Source organism: Engystomops pustulosus, chromosome 7 (genome assembly GCF_040894005.1).
Source record: "Engystomops pustulosus chromosome 7, aEngPut4.maternal, whole genome shotgun sequence".
Classification (NCBI taxonomy): domain Eukaryota; kingdom Metazoa; phylum Chordata; class Amphibia; order Anura; family Leptodactylidae; genus Engystomops; species Engystomops pustulosus.
In genome coordinates, this window is record NC_092417.1 from 113,756,302 (window position 1) to 113,769,282 (window position 12,981).

The 12,981-nt window shown below is 45.9% G+C and overlaps 2 protein-coding genes across 3 annotated transcripts in view; one reads left to right on the forward strand and one right to left on the reverse strand.

The window, feature by feature from the left end:
* Window positions 1–986, reverse strand: part of CENPT (centromere protein T) — a 42,231-nt gene extending 41,245 nt beyond the window's left edge. For both annotated transcript variants that reach the window (XM_072117630.1, XM_072117629.1), the window contains exon 1: window positions 725–986. The gene's annotated coding sequence lies outside the window, so the exon portion shown is untranslated. The remainder of the gene's footprint in view (window positions 1–724) is intronic.
* THAP11 (THAP domain containing 11) lies at window positions 802–3,424 on the forward strand. Its single transcript, XM_072117637.1, has one exon. The coding sequence runs from the start codon at window positions 962–964 to the stop codon at window positions 1,865–1,867; it is 906 nt and encodes a 301-aa protein (XP_071973738.1). The 5' UTR covers window positions 802–961; the 3' UTR covers window positions 1,868–3,424.
* Window positions 3,425–12,981: the final 9,557 nt, after the last annotated feature.

A 12,981-nucleotide genomic window follows, 5' to 3' on the forward strand; every position in this document is an offset into this window, starting at 1 on the left:
GTCACTAGTCGGGGGGGTCAGGAGTCGTGGCCGTCACTAGTCGCGGGGTCAGGAGTCGTGGCCGTCACTAGTCGCGGGGTCAGGAGTCGTGGCCGTCACTAGTCGCGGGGTCAGGAGTCGTGGCCGTCACTAGTCGCGGGGTCAGGAGTCGTGGCCGTCACTAGTCGGGGGGTCAGGAGTCGTGGCCGTCACTAGTCGGGGGGTCAGGAGTCGTGGCTGCCACTAGTCGGGGGGGTCAGGAGTCGTGGCTGTCACTAGTCGGGGGGTCAGGAGTCGTGGCTGTCACTAGTCGGGGGGTCAGGAGTCGTGGCTGTCACTAGTCGGGGGGTCAGGAGTCGTGGCTGTCACTAGTCGGGGGGTCAGGAGTCGTGGCTGTCACTAGTCGGGGGGTCAGGAGTCGTCGCTGTCACTAGTCGGGGGGTCAGGAGTCGTGGCTGTCACTAGTCGGGGGGTCAGGAGTCGTGGCTGTCACTAGTCGGAGGGTCAGGAGTTGTGGCTGTTACTAGTCAGGGCTGTGGTGGCCATTTTTCAGGGGGTCAGGAGTTGTGGCTGTCACTTGTCAAGGGTTGTAGTGGTCACTTGTCAAGGGGTCAGGAGTTGTGGCTGTCACTAGGAGGTTACAGCTGCTGTCCTAGTTGTGAGAAGAGAAGTTGCTGTGGAATTCTCTGGAATAAGATCCTCCTACATAGCGGAAGTGTTTCACACTATTTCGTCCCTACGTTACCTGGTTTCCAGTCACAGCTCCGGTCCGGTATACAAACACAAACTCTCCCGCTCTACCACTCTAATCCCGCGACATCTCACACAGGAAGCACGAGCAATGCATTGTGGGAAACGTAGTCATCTCGGCGTAGGCCTCTCCGTGTTCCGGAAGTCAGGGGTTTCATGGGATATGTAGTTTCCGCCGCCGCTTTCGGTGCCCAGCATCTCTGATGTTTGCGAGTTACTGTTAGTTCCAGTGATGCCAGGCTTCACCTGCTGCGTCCCGGGCTGCTACAGCAATTCTCACAGGGACAAAGGGCTGCACTTTTACACGTTCCCGAAAGATGCCGAGCTGAGACACTTGTGGCTGAAGAACGTGTCGCGGGCTGGAGTCACTGGCTGCTTCAATACTTTTCAGCCCACTAACGGGCACCGGGTGTGCAGCCTGCACTTCCATGGAGGGCGCAAGTCTTACAGCATCAAAGTGCCCACCATATTCCCGCTCAGGGGGGTGAACGAGCGGAAAACCCGCAGGGGCAATGCTGGGGACAGGTCCAAGAAGAGGCATCACCAGGCGGGCGGCTACGCTCCGGGCTCCACCACTGTGCTGGTGACGGCGCTGCCAGGGCAGGAGCAGGAGGTGCTGGAGCTGACAGCAGGAGGGGCAGAGATGATGCTGCTGGGTGCTGCACCTGGCATGGGGGCAGACATGGGCAGTGTGGAGGCTTCCGCTGCAGCTATGGGCAGGGCACTGGGGGCAGGAGACCCTTCAGAACCAAACCCAATGAACCTTACGGTGAAGCTGGACCATGGAGGAGGAGGGGGCTCTGGTCTGGGCACACACTACTCTGCAGCCACCTCCCACCAGCAGCTCCAAGTAGTGGTAGTGGGAGAAGACAACTACCCCATCCCAGAGTACTACCCATGCCCCCAGTTCTCAGACCACTCTTACTCTATGTCTTCAGGAACCACCACAGAGGAACTGCTGAGGAAGCTCAATGAGCAGAGGGATATTATAGCTCTAATGGAGGTCAAAATGAAGGAGATGAAGTCCAGCATTAGGCATTTAAGACTCACAGAGGTTAAACTGAGAGAGGAGATCCGCCAGAAAGATAAAGTCTTGTCAATGAACGCTGCCAAGAAAAAACTTGAAGGCAACTCCTAAGATGACTGACTGGCAGCTGCCCCTTGCCTCTAGCTGAAACTTTCCGAAACAGAAGCTGCCATCAACCTGTGGCACCACAGGAATGGACCCTATGGGAATGTAACTTTGTCTGAGGTGTCTCCGAGCTGTTGTAGATGGTTCCTTTCATTAGATGTTTATGACAACTGTGCAGAACTCCCTGTCATGGTACAAATGATAAGTCAGATGTGTTTAGTTGTTACATTTTAAATTTTGCATGTGTATTGTTGTCTACAAACACGAAAACAATGGGAATTTTATGTTCAGTTTTCTGTAGATGTTGGGTTCAGCACCTGTAGAGAGAGGAGACTTCTTTGGACACGTTTGAACATCCACTGAACACCTTTTTATGCACTTACTATGACTCTGAAAACAAATATTGTTTTGCAAAGATGTGTTGCTTTTCCTTAAAGCTGTAAAACATAACTAGTTTTTTTCAGGAGATCCATGAATAGGCAGGATTGTCACATCCACTAAAGAGATAAAAGGTCAAACTGGCTCATCAATGGATCGCTCATGACTAGCGATGCAGCTGCCATCTCTTAAAATGGTTTCTATCCTATGGAAAGGGACTATGGACACATATAGTGTATCATGACATAAAGAGACTTTGGCAAATTGGTCTGAAAATCAATAATGTTTTTTTTTTTTTTTAATAAAACTTTATTTTGATGCAATCATGAGAGTCTTAGCTGGATGGAAGAACAGATGTGTGTTCCCTAGCTTCCCAGCTGCAATGGATAAGCATATCTCACTACTGCTGTTGACACTGCAGAGGGAATATGGTGCAATCTTTATCCCAGGATTGCAGCTGGACTGGTGGCCTGTCCACGCTGCATTGAAACACTCCATAGCTTCTAACCTCTGCTATTACTAAAACCTATTAAAGCTTGTTAAATACGGCAACCGTCAGGCCCCTGCACAGGAACATGACTCGTGTGCTGGCCAGATCCCAAGGACCAAACGGAGTGCATAGGATGGGAGGCCTTGCATCATAGTGAAATGGGGTGGCATGGACTCCTTGTCTTCCAGCCAAACAGCAAAAGCAGACATTGCAACAACTTTCACAGCATCAGGCCTGCTGCTGTGCTTCCATACAGGGGATACTTGCATATTATATCATCATAATTCAAGGATTCCCGTTCCAATGTAATGTGCTCCGTCATTGGACCCAGCATGATTGTGTTTAGGGTGGGCAGATATCAAACCACAGCAGTGTGAGAACACTTCTTCAGTTCTCTTGGTCCAGCTACAGAGACCTACTGATACCAGACAAAATGGTATAACACAGATCTTCGGGACACTCTCTGCAGTTTTGTATGGTTTATAACTGCTGACACAATCTCCCTGAATAAAAGACGAGCAATATAGGACTAGCAAAAGATGTTCTCTATCAGCTTTGACTCTCTTAAAGGAAATCTACCTCCAGGATGAAGGATTGTAAAACATACTGGTTTGAGCCCCATCTGGAAGGATCCACTTTTATTTAAGCTTCATATGCCCTTGTTTTTACGATTAAAATGCATTAAAATTATGCAAATGAGCCTGAGGGGCCCCAAGATCCATAGGTATTTATTGAGCCTGGAGCCCCTCAGGTTCATTTGCATAACTTGTAAACCCTTTAAAAAAAAAAACAGGGAATAAGAAAGTGAAAAAAAGAGCAGATCCTGCTAAAGGGGGTATACACCTGTATGTCAGTGTGCTTGTTTTACAAACCGTTATCCTGGTGGTAGAAGTCCTTTAAGTCTTTGCTCATGCGTGTGCTCACTGGTCTGCACCTAAAATCACAGAACTGAATGTAAATGTCCGTTCAATGATTCTAGGTTAATTCCAGAAAATCCTGCAAGTCCACAGATGGGGGAGAGAGTTATGACGTCCATATGATCTTAGAATATATTACTTTTTTATGCTAGCCTGTTCTCCACAGGTTCACTAGACAAGGAAAAAAACTCCTTTAGGTGTCAATTTGTACTGATCCCCATGTGTTCCTTTGCAGAAACAGCCCACCTTTTCCTCAATGGGGAAAAGATTGCTATGAATCTATCCATATATATTTATTCACTAACATATTCATTATGTCACATTTCATAATTTCAATTCCAAAATCAGCTTTGCCACATGACCCATGTGTTCAATGTATAGCCTAGAAAACATTAAAAAAGTAAATATTTTATTACATCAAGCATAAAACTTAATGATAAAACAGTAGGATCATGCAATAAAATAGATATGCTCATTTGTAAATATCTACATAACTTTACATTCATGTTTTATTCATACACCTTTGATGCAAATCCAAAGCTGCAGTTATCTACCATCTTTGCAGATACAATGCTTCCAGCCTATCATGTGGATACACAATTTGCAAAATAAAGGAATTATTATTATTATTATTATTATTATTACACGATCAGGGCAGGAGATGAGAAGTGATAACTGGCTTTGAGGTGTAGTAGTTGTGTTTATATATAGGATAGGTGGAGTAGTAGTATGCTTTGCCCATAGAAGTAGGCAGTAGTCACTAAAGAAACATTAGATGAACATCCACAGATGGACACCCATAGACAAATCATTAGGAGAGGCCAGGGCATAATGGGGGTTACATTGGGGCTCATTTACTAAGGGTCAGTGGAAGGCACAAACGTCGGATATTCTGACGATAACTTGTGCATTTAAAAGGGTATTGTGGCGCTTGCAATCGGATTTTGCCGCAATCGCGCTGGGTCTCATGCAACACAAATTGGGGGACGTCTGTCAGATGATCCGATGGATTCGGACTGAGCACGGGGTTTAACATTTAAATTGTGTCTCAAGACATACAGTTACATGCACCAAGAAGCGACACATGCAGCATATCGGGCATATGACCTCAGTGAATCGCGGCAGAGTTCATCCTTGTCGGACATTCCGGATCAGGGCTTGCGCAGGGACCGGGTAAGTAAATGTGCCCTATTGTGTCCATTTGAAGAGGTCTGGCAGAACTCATGCCCAAAAAAGTTTGACTCTTTAGCTATAAGCAATAAACACCCCCTACATAGTACAATTCTCCAACTATAGAGTACCATAAGCAACCAACAATTAGCACATTGTAATGAATGGGTTAAAAAGAGACAGTCTCGGGTCTTCGGAAGATCCAAGGCTGTCATAGCAACGGATCGCTGCTCCCTGATGACATTACGGAGAGCGTCGATCTATCTTTTTTAAGCCACCGGCAGCTTTCCCGGCAGTGATTACAGGAATAACACCCGTGCTCGGTGCTGTCACTGATCGCGGGTGTTACCGGTAAGTCTTTGCTGCAATATGCCCTCTCCATGTACCCACACCTGACGCATCCCGTACTATAACTGCGCGCGTCGTTAAGGGGTTAAAGGGCATCTATCAACCACCAGTGTACTGGTGGTAAAGTGTCCTAATTAGACCGCTCGTTCAGTCTACAAGATAGGGGACCATTTTAACACGTTTTCTTGCATCTTTATTAATGAAATAATAACTTTGTAAAACAGCCGGAGGTGCTCAGACTGACAGGGCCTAGCCCCTCTCGGCTTCCCCGGCTTTTAATTTATGCATACCCCAGCTGCAAGCCTCCTCCTGCGCCTCTGGCTGTGTTACAAAGTCATTATTTCATTAAGAAAATGTGTTAAAAAAGGGTCCCCCCTATCCCCAGATTTCAAATCTGCCCTGTGTCACTATAAGTGGTTATAGCTTTGGGACGCTAAAAGATATCCAGGGGATTTTGAGATTGTTTTCTCGTGACACATTGTACTACAAATTAGTTTAAAAATTTGGATGATATCTTTTGCATTTAGTTATGAAAAAAACGAAATTTGGCAAAATTCTTTATTTTCAACGTTCTAAATTCTCTACTTTTGATGCAGATAGTCATAGCACCCAAATAAATTCATAACTTACATTTCCCAAATGTCTGCTTTATGTTGGATGGTTTTTTAAGATTCCACATATTTTACTAGAATGTTATGAGGCTCAGAATTTAGGTATCATTTTTCACATTTTTTGTAAAATCACCAGAACCCGTATTTAGATGGACCTGCTCAACTTCTAATTGACACTGAGAGGCCTAAATAATAGCAAGACTCATAAATTATCCCATTATGGAAACTACACCCCTCAATGTATGAAAAACCACTTTTAAGAAGTTTGTTAACCCTTTAGGTGTTTTATAGGGGTTAAAACAAAATGGAGGTGCAGTCTGCAAATTGTAATATTTTTTCACAATACACTCATTTTGGGTGGAAAATTAAACATTTACAATGGATTAAATGAAAAAAGGCTCCACAAAGTTTGATACCCAATTCCTCCCGAGTACACCGATACCCCATATGTGGTGGTAACCTGCTGTATGGGCGCACGGCCGGGCATAGAAGGGAAGAAGGCGCCATCCAGAGCAGATTTGCTATGTCACATTGTACAGGCTATAATTTTTTTCTTTTTTTAATGTGCACCTATAGGGGCTTATTTCTTTTGCCACATGAGATGCACTTTTCTGGTAGGTAATTTTAGGGCATCTATAGCTAATTGTTTTTTTTTTGGGTCGTTAACCATACAATAAAAATAGTATATTATTTTTTGAATCTATGGGTCGCCACGATTACGAAAATACCTCATTTATATAGATTTTCTATTTTTTCCCATTTTTACTGAATAAATAGTAATTTGGCAAAAATCTTGTTCATTTTAGCATCGATTCTGTTTTATTATACAGATTGTTACGGACGCGGCAATACCCAATATGTGGGTGTTTTTTGTGTTTTTTATACTTTATTAAGTGTTTTTATGGGAAAGTGACATTTTAGGGGCTTATATTTTAATATATTTATTTTTTATTTATTCTAATGTGTAGTGTTCAGTGTTTTTCACTTTTTTTTACTTATACATACTTGAACTTGAACCAGTGATGCTCTGATCACTTGTTCATGTCCAATACACTGCTCTACAATACTATTTTATTGTAGAGCAGTGTAATCTGTCTGTCATGCTCACACATGCTCAGACAGTTTGCAGTCAGATCTGGAAGGCCAGGGAGACCGGGCTGCTCCGGGGCACATGCCAGTCCTCGGAGCTGCCCAGAGGTGGATCGGATCCCCCCGCAGGGGATCCGATCCATAGCGCAAACACCCTGACAGCATGACCGCGGCGTGTAAGGGGTTAACACCCGCGATCGGAGCCGGCTGTTAGCGCAGGCTGTCAGCTGTAATAGACAGCTGACAGCCGCTGCTTCTGGTGCCGGCTCCGTTTGTCAGCCGTTACCAGAAGCAGGATGATATACTACGTCCCGTGCGCTCAGCATGTAGACCCGGGGACGTAATATAACGTCGTGGTTTAAGGCCTTGGGGGTTAAAGGAAATCAACCACTACTATACAGTGGTTTTGATCCGCAATCACATACATAATGGGGAAGACGAATCTATAAAAGTGAAGTACAGGAATGTTTTGATTTCAGAGAAAAAGAATTTTACAGCTTTCACTGTAAAACTTTCCACGACAAGATCACGGAGCTCTTTGAGTGCCTGTGCAGTTGCAAGGTCTTCTCATTTAGAAAACCTTGTGATGCCATTCGGACTGTGCAATGCGCCAGCTGTCTTTCACGAATTAGTCAATGACATCATCTGCTGTATACGTGTGTCGTAGTCTACCTGGACGACATTTTGGTGTTCTCCTCGGACCTTGAGTCCCACCAGTCCCACATACTGCAAGTTCTTGGTGGCCTTCGGGCCAATCGTCTCTACACTAAGATCGCGAAATGTTTGTTTCACCAACAGAGCCTTCCTTTCCTCGGCTATTTAATCTCTGACAGAGGCCTCCAGATCCTACCAAACTGTCTGCAGTTCTACAGTGGCCGCATCCAGAAGGTCTACAAGCCATTCAGAGGTTCCTGGGCTTTGCAAACTATTACCGGCAGTTTATGCCGCATTTCTCCACTCTTGTATCCCCCATCGTGGCGCTTTTACAAAGAAGGGCGCCAATCCCCGCCTATGGTCTTTGACGGCCAAAGAAGCCTTCTCGAAGTTGCAACTTTTTCACTAAGATTTTTTCTTCCAAAGACAGGAATTACTCCAATAGAGATAGAACTTCTGGCCATCAAACTTGCCCTGGAAGAATGGCAATGTCACAGGTACCCCTGCAACCCGATAATTGGCACTGGTCTGCAGCCTTACCTGATAAATTCCGAGCCCCTTCCTGGGTCTCCTGACAGATCTTTGTTCTTCTATGCCTAAGAGAAAGCTTTGTTCCATGCCCACTGCGATCATCCTGATTTCCCGTTGTGACCTCGATTCCAGTCCTGACTCCGATTCCGTGCTGCTGGTCTCGACCTCCTGCCTATCCCCGACCATGAGATTACCTGATGATTTTGTACTACGTCTTGGCCGCCACCGCAGACAAAGTGGCGTCTGTGGAACAACCTGGCAACCTGGTGGTAACCCGCCGCACCGGTGGATCTTCTGCAGCTTCCCGACATATGTCCGACTGGCACTGCGAAAGAGGATATTGACTTTGGGACATTGATTGCATCCGGCTGGGCACCCTCGGGTGCAACGCTCGGTTGCACTCATCTCCTGTTTCCACTGGTGGCCTGACCTGGTCAAAGATGTTCGAGATTTTGTGGGTTCCTGCACTTCCTGTGCTCGTAATAAGCCATCTCGCCTCAAACCAGCAGGTCTACTACTGTTGTTACCGATACCCAGCTGCCCATGGTCTCACATGGCCATGGACTTCATCACGGATCTTCCTTCTTCCTCTAGGAATACCGTCATCTGGGTGGTAACAGACTGCTTCTCCAAGATGTTCCATTTTGTGCCTCTGCCAGGTCTACCATCAGCTCCTTGTCTTGCCAGCCTGCTCCTAACGCACATCTTCCGGCTACATTGACTTCCTGAGCACATCGTCTCTGATTGGGGGGTCCAGTTTGTTTCCCACTTCTCGCATTCTCTCTGCAGTCAATTACAAGTAAAGTTGGATTTCTCCTCAGCGTCCAGTCCAATGGACAAGTAGAGAGGGTTAACCAGACTCTGAGACGTTACCTCCGTCATTTTGTTTCTCCCCGTCAAGAGGACTGGTCCGCTCTGTTGCCGTGGGCGGAATTCTTCTATAATTCCTTGGAGATGCTACTGACATCTTCGAGGTAACAGAAATCCTTGATATGAAGATGGTCAGAGGGAAGCAATTCTATCTTGTCGACTGGAAGGGGTTCGGGCGAGAGGAGAGATTCTGGGAGCCAGAGGATAAACTCTTGGGGCATGGTCTTCTTCATAAATTCATCCGGTCCAAGAAGAGCGGGAGGTTGAAGGGAGTGGGGGTCCTATCACGGGTGCTCCCGCGAACCAAGACTCGGGTGCACCTATGCTCCTCCGTCTGCCCCCGGGCCCATGTCACAGCTCTCACCTCTCCTCGATCCAGTGATGGCTCCGCTAGGCCAGTGCATGCATGACGACTTGGCGCTGGCTGACTGCCAATTCTGATAAAGTCTCAGCCTCTTCCTGTCTTCCTTGCTTGATCTTTGTGCTACATGTCATCGAGAAAGCTGTATTCTGAGACCTGTGTATTGATCTCCTGTTGTGATCCCAGAAACCGTGCGCGACTCTGCTCCTTCGCTGCCAGCCCTGACCTCCTGTTCCGTCTTTGACCTTGAACCATTGCTGCCTGCCTTGACCACCTGCCTGTCCCCGACTATGAGATTGCCTGCTTATACTGTAACTCGACCTTGGCTGCCATGGCGGACAAATCGCGACTGTGGAACGACCAGGTGGCACCACTCCGCAGCAAGACCAACCCTGGTGAAAACCAGGTGCCACTTAGATTTCGGTCCCAGGTGTCGGCTTGTGTCATCGTCCTTTGATGGTTCAGGGGGTTCACTACCCCAGAAGCTGTATTATAGTAGTTATATTCTTGTATTGCGCTCGCGGTTCTTACCTGTCCCCGCTCCTGTTCCTGGTCTTCCGGGCCATGCGCGATTGTCCCCATCTCCTAGGACGTGCATGCCCCGGCTTCAGAAAATTTAAAGGGCCAGTGCATCGTTAATAGGTACTGACCATTTCCCAGAATTGTATATAAACCTGCCTCTCCCTGCACACCCTGACGGATCTTCATGCCTTGTGTCTTAGAGAAAGCTTTGTCTTATGCCTTGTGCTGATCCCTTGCTGCCCGTCCAGGCCTTCTGACTTACACTGGCAATAGCCAGGGATTTAGGACATAGAAATATTCTGCAGCGCATGTTTTGTCCCTCTCTGCGCTGCTAATGTTGGGAGGTATGAGAGGGGGTGTTGCATATTGATTATGAGTTGCTGTATACTATGTTAACGTTCTGCCAATGTCTGATCAGTTCTGTAGTTAGTGATTAACCATCTATTGTGTGAGACAATTCTCATCATGTGAAGTGTCACACACAGTAAGAGGATTTAACAATGTCTAGTCTTTTGCTGTGCCAGATTTACTACTGTGATGATAAATTCTGGTGCATTATAAGACTGTTGGTTCCAACTTTAGACCTAGTTTTAGTTGGTCTAAATTGTGCGCCAGAATATTGGCTGCAGGAATGATTTCTTAAAATCCACGCCCCTTTCTCTTGAGGTCATTCCCCTTTTCGAAGGTCACACCCCCTTAGTTGGAAAAGTCGGAAAAGTGCCAAAAAAAGGTCTAGAAACCTTGATAAATGTGGTGCAAGGCATTCTACAGTTTTTTCTTGGCACAAAACCACCAGAATTGTGGCGCATAATAAATTCCCCCCAAAGTCTTGACCCTGTGCTTATAATATCTTAGAATGATTTAAATTTCCCATAACCAGTGGCGCACCTGCCATGAGGCGCCACCTACTGGACAAGGGGGCGGCATCGTGCTATCCCCCTGCCTGCCGGCCGTCACATCCCCATTCCTGTCGGCCAGCACATCCCCATTCCAGGCCGGCACACCCCCTGCAAGCCGGCACATCCCCATTCCCACCGGCTTGCACATCCCCCTGCATGCCGGTCAGCACATCCCCCCAGCCCTAAGTGCCGCCCCTCCTGTCCGCCCCGTGCCCCCACCCCTTTTACTACATGGCGGGGGGCTGTATGCGTTTTATACTACATGGCGGGGGCCGTATGCATTTTCTACTACATGGCGGTACTCTGTATCTATTTTCTACTACATAGCAGTTCTCTGTATGCATTTCATACTACATGGCGGTACTCTGTATGCATTTTATACTACATCGTGGCACGCTGTATGCATTTTATACTACATGGCGGTACGCTGTATGCATTTTATACTATAAGGCGATACACTGTATGCATTTTATACTACATGGCTGCACGCTATATGCATTTGATACTACATGGTGGTATGCTGTATCTATTTTATACTTCATGGCGGTACTCTGTACGCTGTATGCATTTTATACTACATGGTGGTATTCTCTATCTATTTTATACTACATGGGGGTACTCTGTATCTATTTTATACTACATGGCGGTACTCTGTATGCATCTTATATTACATGGCGGCACACTGTATACATTTTATACTACATGGCAGCACGCTGTATGCATTTTATACCACATGGCGGCACCCTATTTTATATATTAGGGGGGGGGGCGTCTCTCTATGGCTTGCCTCGGGCAGCAGAAGGCTTGGTTCACCCCTGCCCATAATGTCATAGCAGGGATGGGGCCACCATTTTGGTTCCTTGGTACAATCTATAAATACATGCACTGTACGCTCTGTAAATTTTGCAATTTGTACTTTATTAAATTGCGTGTATTTGTTGGTAATACATTTATAATTGTATTGTGATGCTCTTTTGGTAGGGCAGCACAGTGCCTAAGTGGTTAGCACTACAGCCTTGCAGCGCTGGAGACCTAGGTTCATGTCCCAAGGTCAATATCTGCAAAGAGTTTGTATGTTCTCTCCATGTCTGCGTGGGTTTCCTCCGGTTTCCTCCCACACTCCAAAAACAAACTGGTAGGTTGATTAGATTGTGAGCCCCAATGGGGACAGGGACCGATTTAGCAAGCTCTGTGTAGCGCTGTGTAATCTGTGTGTGCTATATAAATAAAGTAATTATGGTACTTATTATGCCCTTCTCCACTGTTTTCTTGACTGAGACATAACTAATGCAACCAGCAGGTGGCAGCATCACTAAGCGTTAGAAAGGCTCTGGCTATGTAGAGAAAAGGAACAAATATTCCAAAACAGTGACAGCGCATATTGGTGCCATAGGCACAGGGCCGATTCTAGCCTTTTTGCTGCCCGAGGTGAAAACGTAAATGCTTGCAGCAGCCTACCTCAATCCCCTGCTATATAAACTCCACTTAATTTACAGACAAATCTTAAAAAAAAGCGACCGCACTGATCAAAAAAAGATGACTACATTACTAATGTCTGACACTATACAGGCTGACGCTGTATGGACTTCATTACAACTTCTCCTAGCCGTCACCAATGTTTTCAACTCCTGGCTGCACATCTCTCACACAGCGCACCTAAAAAGGCTTGCATCCAGGATTAAGTATATCAAGCTATGTTTGCAGTGCTGCTCTCTCTCTCTCTCTATCTCTCTCTATAAATATATATGTGTGTGTTTTAAAATGTAGAGCAAACACACAAGGCATAACTCATCACCAAACGCAGGAGGAGCCTGCATATAGTTATTGGCTGTATAAAGTTGTTATAGGTGGACTGTATGTAGTTAGTTTTTATAGGGAGGCTGTATATTGTTATTATAGGGGGTGTATATAGTTATTATAGGTGGACTGTATATAGTTATTATAGGGGGTGTGTATATAGTGATTATAGGGGGACTGTATATAGTGATTATAGGGGGACTGTATATAGCTATAGGGAGGTAGTATATAGTTATAGGGGGCTGTATATAGTTATTATAGGGGGACTGACTGTATATAGTTAAAGGGAGCCAGTATATAAATATAAAGGGCAGTATATAGTTATTATAGGGGAACTGGATATAGTTATTATAGGGAGGCAGTATATAGTTATAGGGAGGCAGTATATAGTTATAAGGGGGCTGTATATAGTTATTATAGTGGGACTGTATATAGTTATTATAGGGAGGCAGTAAATAGTTATAGGGGGCAGTATATAGTTAT

What these genes read in the sequence shown, in the direction of transcription:
- THAP11 (XM_072117637.1), top strand. Translation starts at nt 962, where the DNA reads ATGCCAGGCTTCACCTGCTGCGTCCCGGGCTGCTACAGCAATTCTCAC.